Below are 15,921 nucleotides of genomic sequence, written 5' to 3'. Positions count from 1 at the left end.
GTGCTGAGAGGATTGGTCAGTGGCTCGGTGGCACCAGCAGAGGTTGCCCAGCCTGGGCGGTGGGACCTCTTCCTGCGGGCATGCCCAAAGGCCTGCAGGGGAGTCGGAAGAGGACCCACCGTCCAGGTCTCCAAACCGTGTGAATAATACCAAGGCCCCTGGCAGGAAAACATGCGTGCCCCTTGGAAGAGGAGCCGGTCTTGGGGGAAGTATTTGTATTCTGAGCTCCTGTGAGAGATGAAGACTATGTACACCTTCTCTTGGCTTTTTGGGGCTTGTAGGAAGCGTTTACGCTCAGAGGTCCCCGTCCCGTTCCAGTTTTATTATTAGGGTTGTAAAACAGAATGCTTGTCATTCCAGGTGGAGTACCAGTGTGAAGGATTCTTGGAAAAAAACAAAGACACTGTCTATGAAGAGCAAATCCATGTTCTTAGATCAAGTAAGGTTAGTACTGGGATTCATTCCCACTTTCCAGTCCTTCCCTGCTTATTCTATGTTGAGCTCTTGGCCACTTTAGCCTGCTCTCCTAATCGCGGTTTAATGACTCCACGCTGAAACTCGCCAGTGTCTTGAGAACTGTATCTTGTTTAGTGCCCTCAAAACATGTAGTTGTTCTCTAAAGTCTTATCAGATTTACTCCAAAGAAAACTACGGCATGAGAGCGTGATGCCGCCTCATCTGCAGCCTGATTGAGTTGCAGGCCTGCCACGTTTTACAAGTAAAGTTAATGCTGCTTTAAACATTGGTGCCTAAGTCTGGAGACTTCCTCCTTCCATTCCCACCTCTTCTCCTTTTTCAAATCAGCAGCTAAGGAGCAGTAAAGTTTATGGCTCTTCCAGAAACCTTAAGATATCCTCCTTCTGTGCATTTTTAATTCCCTCTTTTGTTTGTGTTTCCCTGAGGAGACAGTGGCCCCTTTTCTAACGGAGGTGTTTTCTTCTGTGTCTGGCCCAGCTCAAGATGCTGTCGGAGCTGTTCCAGGATGAGAAGGAGGCCAGCTCCACCTCGGCAACGCCCTCTGGCCGAACACCTCTGTCGTCTCGAGCCCCAGTCAAGCCAGCCAAGTCTAAAGTGGCCCAAACCAGCAAGGAGCATAAGAAGACAGTCGGGCATCAGGTCAGTGGCGTCGGCAGATCGGGCCCTTCTGCAAATGGGTGACGCGCCATGGTGTTCCCATCATAGCAGGGACAGAGCGTTTTCAGCCTGCGGAGTGACATTTCTGCTCAGAAAGCTGACCGGATTGGGGTGGGTGGGTGTGCCTATGTTTCCCTTTCCTAACTTGCTCTCTTTTCAATCCCTCCCTTTCAGTTCAGAAATTCTTTGCATCTCTTGATGGAGACACTGAATGCCACGACTCCACATTACGTGCGGTGTATAAAACCAAATGACTTAAAGGTTGCATTCATGTAAGTTCCATTTGCACAGACTGTCTCACGCTTGGGGTGGAGGGGAAGCTCCGGCCTGGGAATGGATTGGGTCCCCCAAACCTCCCGTTACCCTCCGGGCCTGTTTCCGGAACCCTCCATCGGCCAGAGAGGGGTCTGCCAGGGAGACCCCCTTGACCAAGGTTTTCCTGCGTAGGTTTGATGAGAAGCGAACCGTGCAGCAGCTCCGAGCGTGTGGGGTGCTGGAAACGATCCGGATCAGCGCCGCTGGTTTCCCCTCCAGGTAAAGCCCTCGTGACCGGAGGTTTTCACGGGAAGACGAAACCTTTTTCCCCCCAGGGAGCTTTCCTTTCGGAGTCATGCCGTTCTTCTTCTTGAAACTAGGTGGACCTATCAGGAGTTCTTCAGCCGCTATCGCGTCTTGATGAAGCAGAAAGATGTCCTGAGCGACAGGAAGCAGACGTGTAAAAACGTCTTGGAGATTCTGATTCTGGTAGCAAACTCCCCTCCTCCATGTTCATGCTTGCAAAGGGTGTGGCTGTCCCTGAGCCTGCCGGGCACTTGGGGGGCAGGTCCGTTTATCCACCGGATGGGCCGGCTGAGGTCAGACTGGCCCCGGACGAGGAAAGAGTGCTACGCGTGTGGGTTTGCACGGATGGGACGGCCGTCCTGCTTGAGCAAAGGTGGAGCCTCCCTGCCCTCCCCCCCCCGTGTGCCCCAGGGAGACTCTCTTGCCTTTCCATTGAAAGAGAAGGGCCCGGCTACGCCTCCCACAAACCCCTGGGAGCATTTGCTCATTCCAGTTAACCGTGTGGCCTGTTGGTCTGGAAGGGAGACCTCAGGAGGAGGGAGCCACAACCAGGTCGTTGTCTCTTTTCCCCCTCGTGGGGTTCCTTTTAATAAACATTGGCACCCGGTCACCCGGTGGGGTCTCATGGCTTTGGACCCTTGCCTTGGGTGGCAAATGAGCTTGTGAGCAGACCCCGGCTGGGGAGGCCTTGCATTCTCTTGACGTTGCATCATAACGTAGCCTTTCTCAATCAGATGATGGTCAGTGGTCTCTTTTTATCCTTAATATTCCATCTGGCTGATGAATGGAAATAACAGGATTTGGAACAATTCTCTTTCTTCCCTTTGGTCTGATCCTGAGAAGGTCGTCTTGTCCTTCCTAGGGCACCGTTATGATCTTCTTGTTAATCCTGCCCTCACTGAGTCTTCGCCCTGCCCTGCCCCCCCCCAAAAAAAACACTTCTTAAAGAATGCACTGATTGTCTGTTTCCTTTGAAAACAGGACAAGGATAAGTACCAGTTTGGAAAGACAAAGATATTTTTCCGGGCTGGTCAGGTCGCTTACATGGAAAAAATAAGGGCTGATAAACTCCGGGCTGCCTGCATCCGGATCCAGAAGACCATCAGGGGGTGGCTGATGCGGAAGAAGTACCTGCGCATGAGGAAGGCTGCCATCACCATTCAGAGATACGTCAGAGGTTACCAGGCGCGATGGTAAGCCCCCCCCCGCTCACCCCCAGCCCACGTGGGCAAGCAGGCTCTTCATTTGAGTGACGCATTGCTTTAGAATGGAGTCTTCCACAGGGAGTCTCATCAGCCTGTTTATAGACCAAATGGAAGCACCTCCCCCACTGCCCCACACATACCAAAGTTAAAATAATACGATTTTTCAGCTGAGCCACAGCTTTGCAGCTCCCCAAAGTCTCCAGGTGTGCCAGTCCTTCTTGAGGATAAGGCCGTTTCCTTACGGCACCTCCCCCCAACCTGGGTTTTTTTGTGAAATTGAAAGAGCATTTCTGACTGCTTCTGGTTTGGATTGTGGGGGTGGGTGGCCTGGGGAGAGTCCTGGGGAGGGAAAAAATGGTTCCCTGGGCCCATGTCTCTTCCCCACAGTGGCCTATCGAACTTGAACATGCCTGTGGAGAGAGAGTAATAGGGCGAGATGACTGTGAAATGGCAGTGGAGACTGTCCATAAAAAGGCCGCTCCCTTTTTTGACTCCTGTTGTTCTTGGGCAGCCTGGCCACTTTCCTCCGGAGAACCAAAGCAGCCACCGTCATTCAGAAGTCCCAGCGGATGTTCGCTGCCCGCAAGCGTTACCTCCGCATTCGGGCCGCCACCGTGGTCATCCAGTCCTACCTGCGAGGTTGTCTTGCTAGGAGGAAGTACCAGAAAGTAAGTGCCTGGTTTTGAATGCTTGGCTTGGTGCAGGGGCAGAGATGGCGGTCATGATCCTGCTTTCTTCCCAGAGAGGTGCGTTTCCGAGGGGGGTGTTCCTTCATCTCCCCCAAAGTATGGAACTAGTGGATGTCTCTGGATTTAAGTAGCAAGGCTTTGGGTGGTTCTTACGTGATCCTCTGGAGTCAGGTTTGACCCTGTCTGTGGCTCCACAACAGGATGCGGGCCGTGTTTCTCAGGGAGCAGAGAGGGTGGGGACCAGAGGAGAGGGCAGCGCAGGAACAGAGGCTGGCCCGCTCCGAAGGACAAGATGCCGCAGCACAGAGAGAGGAATCGCCAGGGGGGCCGAGGAGAGGACATGGCATTTGAACAGCTAAAGCTCCTGGAACATAAAACACCATCATCGTTTTCAGACCTGTTGGGCACAGCAGATCTGAGAAAGATTGCCCTGCTCAACGGAAAGGCGTATTTCCCCGTCTCGCACCTTTACTCCCTTTTGGGGCTGCAACTCCCGCCGGTGGCCCTGCCTGCTCTGTGGTTCTGGGGGTTGGAAGGGATTGGGGTTGGGGAAGGGCCGCTGTAACTCATGAAGCTCTCAGGATCATCCCAGCCTTGGAACTCTCAGGAGGGTCTGGATGAGGCCCCGTCAGATCAGGCTGGCGTTCAAGGTAATGTCTTAAAATTACATTGTTGTTTTTATTGTAAGCCGCCTAGAGTGATCTAATAAGATCAGATAGGCGGGATAGAAATAAAATAAATAAATAAATAAATAAATAAATAAATAAATAAATAAATAAATAAATAAATAAATAAATAAATAAATAAATAAATAAATAAATAAATAAATAAATAAGGTAGGGACAGGCAGTCCACGGGGGTCATAGACAGAACGTGTCTGTGTATCTCCAGGAAGACCCTGGCAAGAGCCTGGTAGCTTGCAGTGCGTCCGCGCTGTACCTCACACGAATGCTCTCCGTCCCCGGCGGATGCTGCACCGCCTTCCTTCCTAGTTTTTGTGTTCTTGTTTTTTCTGCTTCCTGATTTCATCCGCGATCTAAGTGGCTCTTTTAGCTGTTGGTATGAACTGGTTGACCTCTGTAGCTGGGTGGGTTTTTTTTTTTCTTTTAAGTCTGAAATCTAGGAATAGGGATCCTGACTGAGTGTTTGTGACTCTGCAGATGCTTCGGGAGCACAAGGCCACTATTATCCAGAAGCACGTGCGGGGCTGGCTGGCTCGCAGGCGCTACCAGAGGGCCCTGAAGGCGATTGTCTACTTGCAATGCTGCTGCCGGCGCATGATTGCCAAGAGGGAGCTGAAGAAGCTGAAGATTGAGGCGCGCTCCGTGGAGCACTACAAGAAGCTCAACGTTGGCATGGAGAACAAGATCATGCAGCTCCAGCGTAAAATCGATGAGCAGGTAGAGTGGCCCATCTGGGTCTCCGTGAAGGCTGCTGGGAGTGCAGGACCAGATCCCGAACACACACAAACACACACCGCCTCCTCCAGCAAAAGGGAAGGGCGGCGTGATCTGTTCATATTGTGCAGAAGTGCCCTGTCTTCTTTTAAAATGGAAAGGCGTGCACGGGCAGAATGTATGGCAGGCAGGATCAGCATTTATTTCTTATTTTCTTTCAGACAAGAGACTCCAGGTCGCTGCTTGAGAAGTTAACAACCCTGGAAGCAGCATACAGCTCTGAGACAGAGAAGCTAAGGAACGATGTGGAAAGACTGAAGATGAGTGAAGAGGAGGCCAAGAATGCCACCAACCGAGCCCTGAGCCTTCAGGAGGAGATTGCCAAACTCCGAAAGGAGCTGCACCAAACACAGGCCGAGAAGCAGACCATCGAAGAAAAGGCGGACGTCTACAAGCAAGAGACCGACCAGGTGAGCCCGCGTGCCGTGCGCCGCAGGAATGGAGGTGAGGGCACCCACAAGGTGGCCACAACGAGATTGTAGCACTGCCAAGTTTAGTAGGTTAGTGATGCTCATTTGAAAACATGTCAAAGCAAAAGCAACTGAGCAGAATGAATTGAAGGCCAGGAGGTTGTAGAACTCCCGAATGGCAGGAGAGGCTGGGAAAGGAAGAGGAGGCTTCAGAGGGAGCGGGACTCCAGGGGCTGCCTCCGTGGATGCAACACAGCAGGGTTGTTTTAGAGCGGTCCTGCCCAAGGCCCAAAGAGCGACGGTGGCTTCCCATCTCCAGTGGGAGCCAAAAGGACAGGATTAAAAAGGCTGCTGCGACAGACCCCGGGTTGGGCTGGAAGATAGTCCATAATGTATACGATGAGTTGAGCGGGCGCCACTGTAGAAGCGGTGTGCCCTTCCGGGAGGACTGGGAGTCTCTTCCAAAGGACGGAGCCTCAGCCTTCCGGCAAGTGTTGCAGCCAGAGGCAAGCGTCGGCGTGCAGTTCCCAGACTATCCCGTAAAGCCTGGCCAGTGGCAGGGGATTTGGGGTGCTCTGGTCCAACACCTCTGGAGGACCATGGATTCCTGTTTTTGGGGAGCCCGAGTGGGGGGGAGGGGCAAGGAAGGTTTGGCAGGTCCCTTGTGGCCTCGAGTGGTCTGCCCCGACTAACATATTGTGTTAATTAAGGGGGATCTTTTTTGGCTTTAGCTAGGAGTTCTTTCTGATATCTTTTCCTCTTTTTTAAAGCTGGTGCTGGAACTGAAAGATCAGAACATGCTGCTTAAGAAAGAGAAAGAGGACCTGAACCGCCGCATCCAGGAGCAGGCGAGAGAGATAACAGGTACGCTGGATTTATTTGCTGAAATCTTTTTTCTTTTCTTTTTTCCTTCTCTTTGGTTTTCCTCACTTAAACTCCTGCTCCAGGTCACAAAACCTCAATGCATGTAGGTTGGCGTAAACATCCATGAGTCGCCCTGTTGTGGGTCCCTGGCTGGAGGGGAATCCTGTCCCTCGCCAGGCCCGAGATGCATGCACAGAGAAGTCGCGATCTCTCCAGCCAGAGGTGGGCAGGCTCCCAGGGGGCAGGCAAGGCTGGGACCCAAAGCGGGGAAGGCCACCCTGTCCATCTTCGGGCCCCTTCCTGCCTGCCTACCCAGCAGGCCGGTAATGAATGTTTTTGAAATCGGCTCTGTTTATTCATATTGCAGATATGACAAGACCCCAATTTACAGTCTTTTGTTTCCTTATGGAGAGTGACCTTCCTTTGGGGGGGAGTGGGGGGGGGAAGATATCCACACTCTTCATGAATAGTCAGCCTAGAACCTGAGTTCATTTTTCCCTGCCCCTCCGCAGAGGTCATGGAGAAAAGGCTCCTGGAGGAGACCAAGCAGCTGGACATGGACCTGAACAACGAGCGACAGAGGTACCAGAATCTGCTCCAGGAGTTCAGCCGCTTGGAGGAGCGATACGACGACCTCCGGGACGAGATGACGCTGATGGTGGTGAGCGGCTTAAAACTGCCGGGAAGGGGCCGGCCCAAAAAACCAAAACAACCCACCAGCGGCTGAGCTGGGGGTGGCGCTGCGGCCCTGGGGGAACCCCAGATGTGGGCCCAAGGGCGGTGGGGTTGCGCAGAGAGTGCCTGCCGTTTGGATCAGGGAGGGTTGCCCCATCCCGCTGTTTGGAAAAGTGGCCACGCTGGGAAACCGCAGTCCGAAAAGGCAACCGCTTGGTACCCCTGCCGTCGCCTGAGCTCCCGCTCGTCCTCCTCCTCCTCCTCTGGCTGTGGCTCAGAGTTCTCCTCCACCTGTTGGTCCTTGCTAAGCTCTTGGCTCTTCTTCTGCAAAGCAATGTGCCCAGCACGGAGCCTTGGGGGAACTCACAGGCCGACATTCATGCTAATGCCTTTCCTTCCTTCCTTTCTTCCCTGCTCTCTTTCTCTCTACAACCCCCCCCCCACAACACCCCAGAATATCTCCAAGCCTGGGCAGAAAAGAAGGGATTCCACGCATAGCAATGAATCCGAGTATACCTATAGCTCTGAGATCACGGAGCCCGAAGAACTACAGATGCGGCAGGAGGTAAGGCTGGAACGGTGGGCGAGTGGAGGGGCGCCCCCTGCTGGCCCAGCCAGGGTGGATTTCCACCCTGCCACCAACCAGAGCTGGCTGTGGGTGAACACAAGATCACCCCTCTTGTGCGAAGAGCAGCCCCTGACATGGCGCAGGGACCCTTTAGATGGTCCCGTCGGCTCTGTGAAGCTGCACCTCTTTTCTGACTGTAAACTGGGCTCCTCCTATGTAAGGGTAATTGACAATGTTTCCCCCATCCCCTCTCTTTTTAATGCATTAGGGGTTTTTTCCCCCATTCTTTTTAGATTTCTGTGTTGTGTGCTATAAGAACGATAGCACAGCAGAGTGCAGAACCCAGCATTGAGTGGGTTAAAGGGTCTGGGTCGCCCAAACCCTTTTTTTCTCTTCCAAGCATTAGACTGCGAAATGGAGGCCCCGTTGAGAGCCGTGGGACGCCACCCCTTTGGACCATTGCTCCCAGCATTTCCCAGCCCGCTTTGGGGGAGGCAGAAGGAGGCTGACAGATACAGGCCGGCCTTGGGCCCCCGTGGAGTCTCCTCCCGGCCCTGCTTCTGCCGTGGCTTCTGGAAGGGGTTTTGGGAGAAGCCGAGGCCCTCCTGCCCTCCATGGAGGCCTCGCTTAGGGCAGGACACCCTCCCCTCTCGCCCCCCCCCGCCCAAAGAAGCACAGCCGGTGCAGTCTTGAAAACCTCTCCTTCCTTCTCTTTCCATCCGAAGAGAGTTCTTGAACAAACAAACACAAGAGAGAGCGACCGCTTTCAGAGTTGGAAGCGGTTGACGGGTCCAAGACACACGTCTTGGGCCCTTCCTTACATTGAATCCAACATCTGAGACTGGTCATCACGTGGGCGCCCAGTTACAGAAACGTGGCGTGTGTTTGATTTCTCTTGGAATCTAACTTGTAAACCTACCTTTTTTCTTCCTTCCCTTCCCTTTCAAACAAGTAAGAAAGAAAGGTATGATCCATAAGCCTACGTCTAGTTAGTTCCCAGCTTTTCTGTCTGTAAAGCTTTAGGGTAGATGCCTTGTTGTATTAGATCTCCTTTTTTGGAATGACCTCTTAAAAATTCTCAAATAACCTTTGGAACTAGAGTTGGAATGCGGATCAGCCGTTCTCTTCCTAACCGAGTAACATTTCCGCCTCTGCTCCTCGTTCCCCCTGCCCTCTCTCCTTGCCCTTGCTGACTCTGAGGGGGCTGGGGGGCGCGCGCATGCGTGCGTGGCTGCCTGCAGGCTGAGCTGGTGACCTCGCATCCTGCGGGGTCTTTGCAGCACCGCTGGCATGGGGCAGCCAATGGGGCTGTTCCAGAACGCCAGGTGGTGTTCCCGGCGCGCCCCTCCCTGTGCCCCCACCACCGTCATTCCCCTGTGGGGGCAGGTGGCCCAGGCCCAGCCGGGAGCTCTCGGCTGTCGCGCAGAGGAGTCCGGGGCCGAGCCTTCTTGCGCCGCCGGGGCAAAGCTGCTGGGCCTCGCCGGCTTCCAGCCTCCAGCAGCACCCAGGGACCGGAAAGGACTGGGCTGAGGTCCCCCTTTGAATTCCGCGATGACTCTGGCATATTCTGAGCACCCTCTGCTTCCCCTCGGCTTAGGAGCCAAGCGACAAGAAAGCCCCTCTGGACATGTCTCTCTTCCTCAAGCTGCAAAAACGGGTTACCGAGCTGGAGCAGGAGAAGCAGTGGCTGCAGGAGGAGCTGGACCGGAAGGAGGAGCAGGCCCTGCGAGCGAAGGCCCAGGTGAGGAAAGGGGGCCCCTTCCCTCTTGGGAGACGTTGAGGAGCCCCTGGGACCCCCTTCCAGGAGGTCAGGGCCTCCTTCATGCCCAGCCCTCGAAAGGCATGCTGGGCAGGTGCAGACAGGAAGGAAGGAAGGGACAGGTGGGTTCCCACTCCTGGTGTATTTGCTCAGAGAGCAGTTGGACGTAGCCCCCCCCCCCGCCTTCCCTTGGACATCCACACTGGGCCTGAATCAATGCCGGCGTCGGAAGGCCCTCGGCTGCAGCCCTCGGGTGGCCTCTCCCACTGTGGGCAGGCGCCCCCAGCAGACCAGTTCCCCCCCCGCCCCGAGGGTGAGCATGAATCCCTGAAATGGGTGGCGTTCAGTAAGTTGCAGAAGCGTGTTGCCCTCTCGTGCATCTAGTCTTTCTTGCTTGGATCTCAGTGTTTTCTGCAGATCTCCCACACACACACACACACACAATGCAAAGAAGGAAGGACAGCATTGTCTCTCTCTGTGTCTCTGTTCTCCTAGGAGGAGGAAAGGCCTCCGATGCGAGGAGCGGAACTGGAATACGAATCGCTTAAGGTAATTCCGGGTCTCTTTTTTTTGGGGGGGGGATCCTCTTTTGTGCACATGACCAGGCAGATGAAGAATTTTAAAAGCAGATTCAGATAGCGTTTTCATAGAAATGCTTTGAGGCCCCGAGGGCGCCCTCTTTCGAAGAAGTCTTCAGGACGGTTTGCCCACTTGCGAACGAAGCGCTGGCAAGAGCGATCCGAGGCAGACTGAGGGACTTCCCCCTGTACTTGTCGAAGGGGCTTGCCTCTTTGAGGGACTTTGGGTCCGAGGAGGGGGAGGCACGGACCCAAATACGCCTGGAGTCCTTCCAGATGGGCCGGTGGTTTCCCTTTTCTCTGCTGCAGCGCCAAGAGCTGGAATCCGAGAACAAGAAGCTGAAGAATGAGTTGAACGAGCTGAGGAAGTCCCTGATGGAGAGGAGCGCTCCGGATGTCACGGCCCCGGGTGCCCCGGCCTACCGGGTCCTCTTGGACCAGATGACCTCCGTCAGCGAGGAGCTGGAGGTGCGCAAGGAGGAGGTCCTCATCCTGAGGTCTCAGCTGATGAGCCAGAAGGAGGCCATTCAGCCCAAGGTAAGAAGCTGGCTGGCGGGGAAGGCGGGAGCTCCTCCTGGCGTCTCTCCTCCTCTTTGACAGCGCCAGGATCGTGGTCCCTGACGGGTGGGTTTCCTCCTGCCTTCGATCCAAGAACAACGCAAGAGCTGCTCAGGGGAGAGAGAGAGAGAGAGAGAGACCCCACACAGACAACCCCTTTCCTTCCGCCGTGCCCTTGGCTGTCTCTGGAGTGTGTGGGGGGGGGTCTGGGTTCTGCCACCTCCTGTTGCCGCCCAGGGTTCTGGGAAGAGGGGTCCTCTCCAGCCTGTTGAACCAACAGGGCAGCCTTCCCAAACCTTGGCCGTCGTTGCTGGAGCCGTTGCTGGGGGGGGGGGGCGTACAGAGGTTTCTAGTCGGCCATCTCTCGCTGATGGGATGTGTCTCTTTCTTTTCCCTTCCTGCCTGCCCCCCGGATGGCCAGGATGACAAGGTAAGCAGGGTTCCTTCTGTGGTCTGTGAGCTTCCCTTCCGTGTCAGAGGTGTTCTCATGGCACTCAGCGGGCATTTCGGTCGATACATTCAAGCCGTCCCCAAATTCACGGGGATGGTTTCTGAGTGCCTTCTTGCCCTTCGCCCGGCGGCTCGGTCGGGTCTCCCTGGGGCCAGGGCTCCTCGCCCCAGAGGGTGGAGGCTCCTTCTGGGTGGCCAGGTGGGCTTTTCCGCTTCTCGCTGGGGCCGCAGCAGCTATGTTTTTATCTCGTTATGCTGGTATCTCCTCCCTCCTTCAGGGTGGGTAGGGCAGCCGGCGTGTCCTCCCCATTTTATCCTCACAGCAACCCTGCGCTAAGTGGGCAAGAGGGGGAAAATAACTGGTCCAGGATCATTGGGTGAGCTTTGGGACTGCCTAGGGATTTGAACCTGGGTCTCCCCTTGCTCGTCCGAGTCCCTGTGCAAATTTCCCTGAAGACCCCTAACCACCACCACCATCACACACCCCCTTTATGTGCAGGCTGCCCTGCTGCCACCCCTCCAACACACATACACACAAACAAACAAGCACACACACACACGCTGATCCTTCTTGCGGTTTCCTTTCAGAACACCATGACTGACGCCACAATCTTTCTGGAGGATGTGCAGAAGATGAAGGACAAGGGAGAGATTGCCCAGGCGTACGTGGGTCTGAAGGAGACAAACAGGTAGGAAGGTGTGGGTGTGTGTCTGTGTGTGTGCGCGCGCGCTCAGTTTGCCCATGCATTTGGGCCCGTGTGTTGCTGCCCTTGGTTCAGACGGAGGAAAGAGACCGGCAGGGACCCTCGGAGGATGGCTTGGCGGCCATGCTGTTCCGCCCTGCTGTAGAGCTCCTGCCCAGAGCCAGAGAGGGGGGCTCTTTTCTCCTCGGGGACGGAGGCCGTGCAGGAGGAGACCCGAAGCTCCTGGTTGTCTCGAACGGCAGCTCCGTGTTTCTGTCGCTAGATCGGCATGGATGTGAGACAGCCACAGTCCGGGCTCCTCCTCCGTGGCGGTAGGCCAAGAAACCCTGGCCTGGGACAATGGTCGGTTTGGGGGGAAGCCTGCCAGAGGTCGAGGCTGGGACAGGCTGGTCCCCTGGAGGGGAGGGCTGGATGCGCTGCCCCCGCAGCGGGAGAAGCCAAGCAGAAAGAGCTGGGCAGATGGACTTCTTTTTAGGGGGGGAGGGGGACGCCTTTCTTGCTCCCAGGGAGCCTGGGGTTTCTGGCACCCGGGCATCTTGCCGCAGGCAGGCGGGGCCAGTGGAGGCCGAGAAAGGGGGGGGGTCGAGAAAAGGTCCTCCCTCTCCTCCCCCTCTCCGCGCTCCTCCCTTGCCCTGTGCTATGGCTATGGCTTCCTTGGACAGAAGAGGGGCTCTTGAGGCAGAAATCACCTGACGGCAAACCCCCAAGTGGGTCCTTCATAATAAGTGATCTCTGGGGGCTTTTTCCAGAGGCTGATCTTAAGAGCAGGGCTGGAGACCGTGCTTCGCAAGGACCGTGTTTGTGGGGCCGCCAGAGGGGCCCCTCCTCGAGCCGATGGCTGTTTGGCCTCACGCGCTGTGGCGGCCAGAAAATCCTCCGGACGGCCGAGGTCTCTTTCCAGGCAGGGGACGTCCCACCCGCCAGGCCTCGCTTTGTCTCCCAGGCCAGGATATTTGTTTAAAACTGGGAGGTGGACGTCCAGCCGCCCTTCAGTTTTGGTTTTGGACACAGCAGGTCCCATTAACACCCCCCCCCCCCAAATTAGCCCTCTGATCCTGCCCCTTTCCGTACTGGTCAACTTCGGTCTCTCCTGCACACACCAGGCTCACGTCTGGGCAGACATGCTGGGGGTGGTCGTGTTGAAGGGGTTTTATGTCCTTTGGGGGGGGGAGGGTCATCTGTTCCTTTGAAAAAGGAAAGAAAATCAAAGAGTAATGCTGACTTAACTTGCATGATCCATTTGAAAATTAGCATCCTGCCTCCCCCTTGTCCACGTCGTCCTCCTCCTTCCCCCTCCTCATGTATCCCTTTCTGTGTTTTTGCATTTCTGAACCCCTTTTGCTTGGAAGGTCGTCTCCTCAGGATTACCACTTGCTGAACGAGGACAGAGAGCTGTGGCTGGTGTACGAAGGGCTGAAGCAGGCCAACAGGTCCCCAGACTTTTCCCGAGGAGGGGCGTTCTTGTTCTCTATCTGCCTCTCTCTCTGTCTTTCTTCCTTTTTTGTCTCTCCCTGCTGTGTTACTAACGAGCTGCTGCATGGCTTTTCTGACAGTCGCCTTCAAGAGAGGGCCTCCCAACGAGCGGGTGGAGAGGAAAGGCAGAAAGGGGAGCCAGAAGCAGCCCCACTACCAGCAGGCCGCCGGGCGGCTGTTGGCTGGGCTCCCCAGCCAGCTAGGCCAGTTGAGCCCAGCCCCCACCCCACCCCACCCCATGTGCTCATGAAAGCTCATGTGGGGATTCCCCCCTTGGCTGTCAAAGTGCGAAGCACACCCCTGGCTCTTGTACACGCAACGCGGAGGAGGCCCCAAAATGGGCCAGGGTGGGGGGAGTCAGGAGGAGTCCTCAGGGTGCAACTGCGGACAAGGCTCGGCTCAGCCTTCTGCCTTTTGCCTTGATGAGCCGAGGAGGGTGAGTGAGCATGTACAGAGGGCGGCTTCACCTCTTCCTGCTCCCTCTCCCTTTTACCTGGGATGGGCGGGGGGGGGGGAGCAGGCAGAAGCCTCTGCCATCGCCAGGCTGGTTCCCCCCAAGAAGAAAAGGGAGCCCACAGGGGTGTTTCGGCCAGGGACCCTGTTTTATCCTGCGCCTCTCCTTTTCTCGCACTGCTAACAAAAGGGTTTCCATATTGATGACACCCTTTTGTAAGTCTGCTAGAAGCTAATGTGGGAGCAGGAAGGGTCCTGCCCGGAGCCCGAAGGGGGAGAGGGGGCTGAGCTGCTTTGGGGTCTTCTCTGCCTGGGCGAGAAGCCAACGATGCTGGCACCAGGGACAAAGAAAGACTAATGTTGGCCTTCATGGGGCGGGTCAGGGTGGCTGCCAGCTGTCCCGCTTCAGCCCATTTCAGTCCGGGAAGTGTCCGAAGGAGCAGCTCAGCAGAGGGCAGGGGTCGCTTCTGTTCAGCCCTGCCCTCGGGCTGCCCTCCTGGGGCAGCTGCCTTGTCTGTGGGTGGCCGAGGGCAGGCTGGGACCTGGCAGCAACCCTGCCGTCCGTCCGTGTCTTGCCTTTGGCCTCCCTCTGTGACCCCGGCTGTGAACCCCCACCCCCTGTGCCTTTTGAGAAGCTGCTTCGGCAGTCCAGGGGGTGGTGGTGGCGGTATTTTTGTGCAGGGGGCTGTCCTTCCATTTCCTCTTCAAGTAGTTAATCCCCAAGAAAGCTCAGGGCGTGGCATCTTTCTCGGATGCTCTAAGCACCCTTCTGGATTGACGGTCAAAGCGCTGGGTCTCGAGGACCAGAGGTGGCCAACAACCCCACAGCTCCCACCCCTGTGGTGGTAAAAATGCCACCACGAACCAAACCGGGGACCCTTTTCTGCCCTTCTTAATGGCATCCCCGGATTGACTGCAAAAGCAAGCTGGTGGTAGGCTTGGTGCTGAGGCCCCTCCCTGGTAGACGGCGTTGTGTTTCCTTTCATCCCGCCTGAAGCCGAGACGCGGGACTGGTGTCGCTTCTGGCGCTTGCCTCTTGCGGCGGCAGCACCTCCAAAGGCCTGAAGAAGGAAGGGTGTACTCTGTGCTCCTCTTGCTTTTCCATACCGTTTGACTGCCTCGGTCTCTCTGCCGCTGCACGTGCCTTTGGAGCCGCATCGGGAGCTTCGGGCCTTTGGTGAGGATCCGCGCTGTCCACCCTGTAAACCTGCTCCCCTTCTTCTCTCCTCCCTCCCTGCTCCCCCCCCCCCCCGGCTGTAGGCTCCTGGAGTCTCAGCTGCAGGCTCAGAAGAGGAGCCACGAGGCCGAGCTGGAAGCCCTGCGTGGGGAAGTCCAGAGCCTGAAGGAGGAGAACAACCGGCAGCAGCAGCTCCTGGCCCAGAACCTCCAGCTGCCCCCGGAGGCCCGGATCGAGGCCAGTCTCCAGCACGAGATCACCCGCTTGACCAACGAGAACCTGGTGAGCCAGACGCTCCTCCCGCCCAAAGGAGAGGCCCCGGGAGGGCTGGCGGTCAGGGGAGCCCGGGCGCTGGGGCTGGCGGTCGCGATGGAAAGCCCAAGGGGCTGCCTTCCAGGCCGGAGGAGACAAGGCCCCTGGGGGGGGGGCTGTGGGGCTTGTGAAGGCTTGCTGGGCTTCCTCCGAGCACGGCAGAGGAAGCCTCCTCCGGTTCTCTCTGGCTCTGGAAACCCAGGCGCTTCCCTGTCCTGTGAGAGGCACCCATGTAGAGAAAGCGGAGGGAGGGCAAGCGCCGTGCAATGGCCCCAGTGCGCTTTCCCTGGAGTGCCAGCGCCTCCGCCAGCCGCCCTCCGGCCACGCGTGGCCCCTCGGCCCTTTCCGCCCTGGCTCAGAGGGGTCTCTGCTGGAATGGCCGGGCAGTGCCTGTCGCCGGTTTTGAGGTTGCTCGGAAGGGATGGAGGGTTCAGAGAGAGTTTTCGTCTCCAGTGAATGGGAAGAACCTCTCCACCTTATGCCTGTTTTTCCAGTATTATGAGGAGTTATATGCAGATGAACCCCTGAAGTATCAGTCGTACCGGATTTCCCTGTACAAACGGGTGATTGTACGTACCCTCCTCCGCCTGCGCGGCCTCTCTTTGCTGCTTCCAGAGCACTAACCGAGGCGCCGGTCGCCTTGTCTGCTGGAGAAGGAAATCCCTCCAGGAGGCCCTCCTAACGGCACGCCTCCCCCACCCCCGAACCCAGCGCTTTCTGTTGTGTCCGTCATGTTGCCGTCTTTCCCCCCGTCCGTGCTCACCGTCCGCTACTAATAAGGACCCCGCAGCATGACGGAAGCAGGTTCTCCGAGGGATGTCGTCCATCTTCTGGAGCGAAACTGGGAGCCTTTTGGGCTTCCAGGCTTGCTCTTTGGCCAACAGTTAGGTCACT

The 15,921-nt window shown here is 56.5% G+C and overlaps 1 protein-coding gene across 2 annotated transcripts in view; it reads left to right on the top strand.

The window, feature by feature from the left end:
* Positions 1 to 15,921, top strand: part of MYO5A (myosin VA) — a 49,307-nt gene that overhangs the window by 23,283 nt on the left and 10,103 nt on the right. Inside the window, exons 14-31 of one of the 2 annotated variants that reach the window (XM_072981869.2) lie at positions 361 to 444; positions 955 to 1,116; positions 1,309 to 1,406; positions 1,582 to 1,668; positions 1,770 to 1,878; positions 2,677 to 2,888; positions 3,412 to 3,568; positions 4,750 to 4,989; positions 5,208 to 5,456; positions 6,227 to 6,320; positions 6,833 to 6,981; positions 7,450 to 7,560; positions 9,161 to 9,304; positions 9,818 to 9,871; positions 10,210 to 10,437; positions 11,497 to 11,597; positions 14,799 to 14,997; positions 15,522 to 15,596. In XM_072981869.2, coding sequence (XP_072837970.2) covers positions 361 to 444; positions 955 to 1,116; positions 1,309 to 1,406; positions 1,582 to 1,668; positions 1,770 to 1,878; positions 2,677 to 2,888; positions 3,412 to 3,568; positions 4,750 to 4,989; positions 5,208 to 5,456; positions 6,227 to 6,320; positions 6,833 to 6,981; positions 7,450 to 7,560; positions 9,161 to 9,304; positions 9,818 to 9,871; positions 10,210 to 10,437; positions 11,497 to 11,597; positions 14,799 to 14,997; positions 15,522 to 15,596 — 2,553 coding nt within the window. The remainder of the gene's footprint in view (positions 1 to 360; positions 445 to 954; positions 1,117 to 1,308; positions 1,407 to 1,581; positions 1,669 to 1,769; positions 1,879 to 2,676; positions 2,889 to 3,411; positions 3,569 to 4,749; positions 4,990 to 5,207; positions 5,457 to 6,226; positions 6,321 to 6,832; positions 6,982 to 7,449; positions 7,561 to 9,160; positions 9,305 to 9,817; positions 9,872 to 10,209; positions 10,438 to 11,496; positions 11,598 to 14,798; positions 14,998 to 15,521; positions 15,597 to 15,921) is intronic. The other variant, XM_072981870.2, reaches the window with a different exon arrangement.

The sequence above is a fragment of the Pogona vitticeps genome, chromosome 12, assembly GCF_051106095.1.
Source record: "Pogona vitticeps strain Pit_001003342236 chromosome 12, PviZW2.1, whole genome shotgun sequence".
Taxonomy (NCBI): domain Eukaryota; kingdom Metazoa; phylum Chordata; class Lepidosauria; order Squamata; family Agamidae; genus Pogona; species Pogona vitticeps.
Note: the sequence above shows the minus strand (reverse complement) of the source record. Positions and strands in the feature narration are given on the sequence as shown.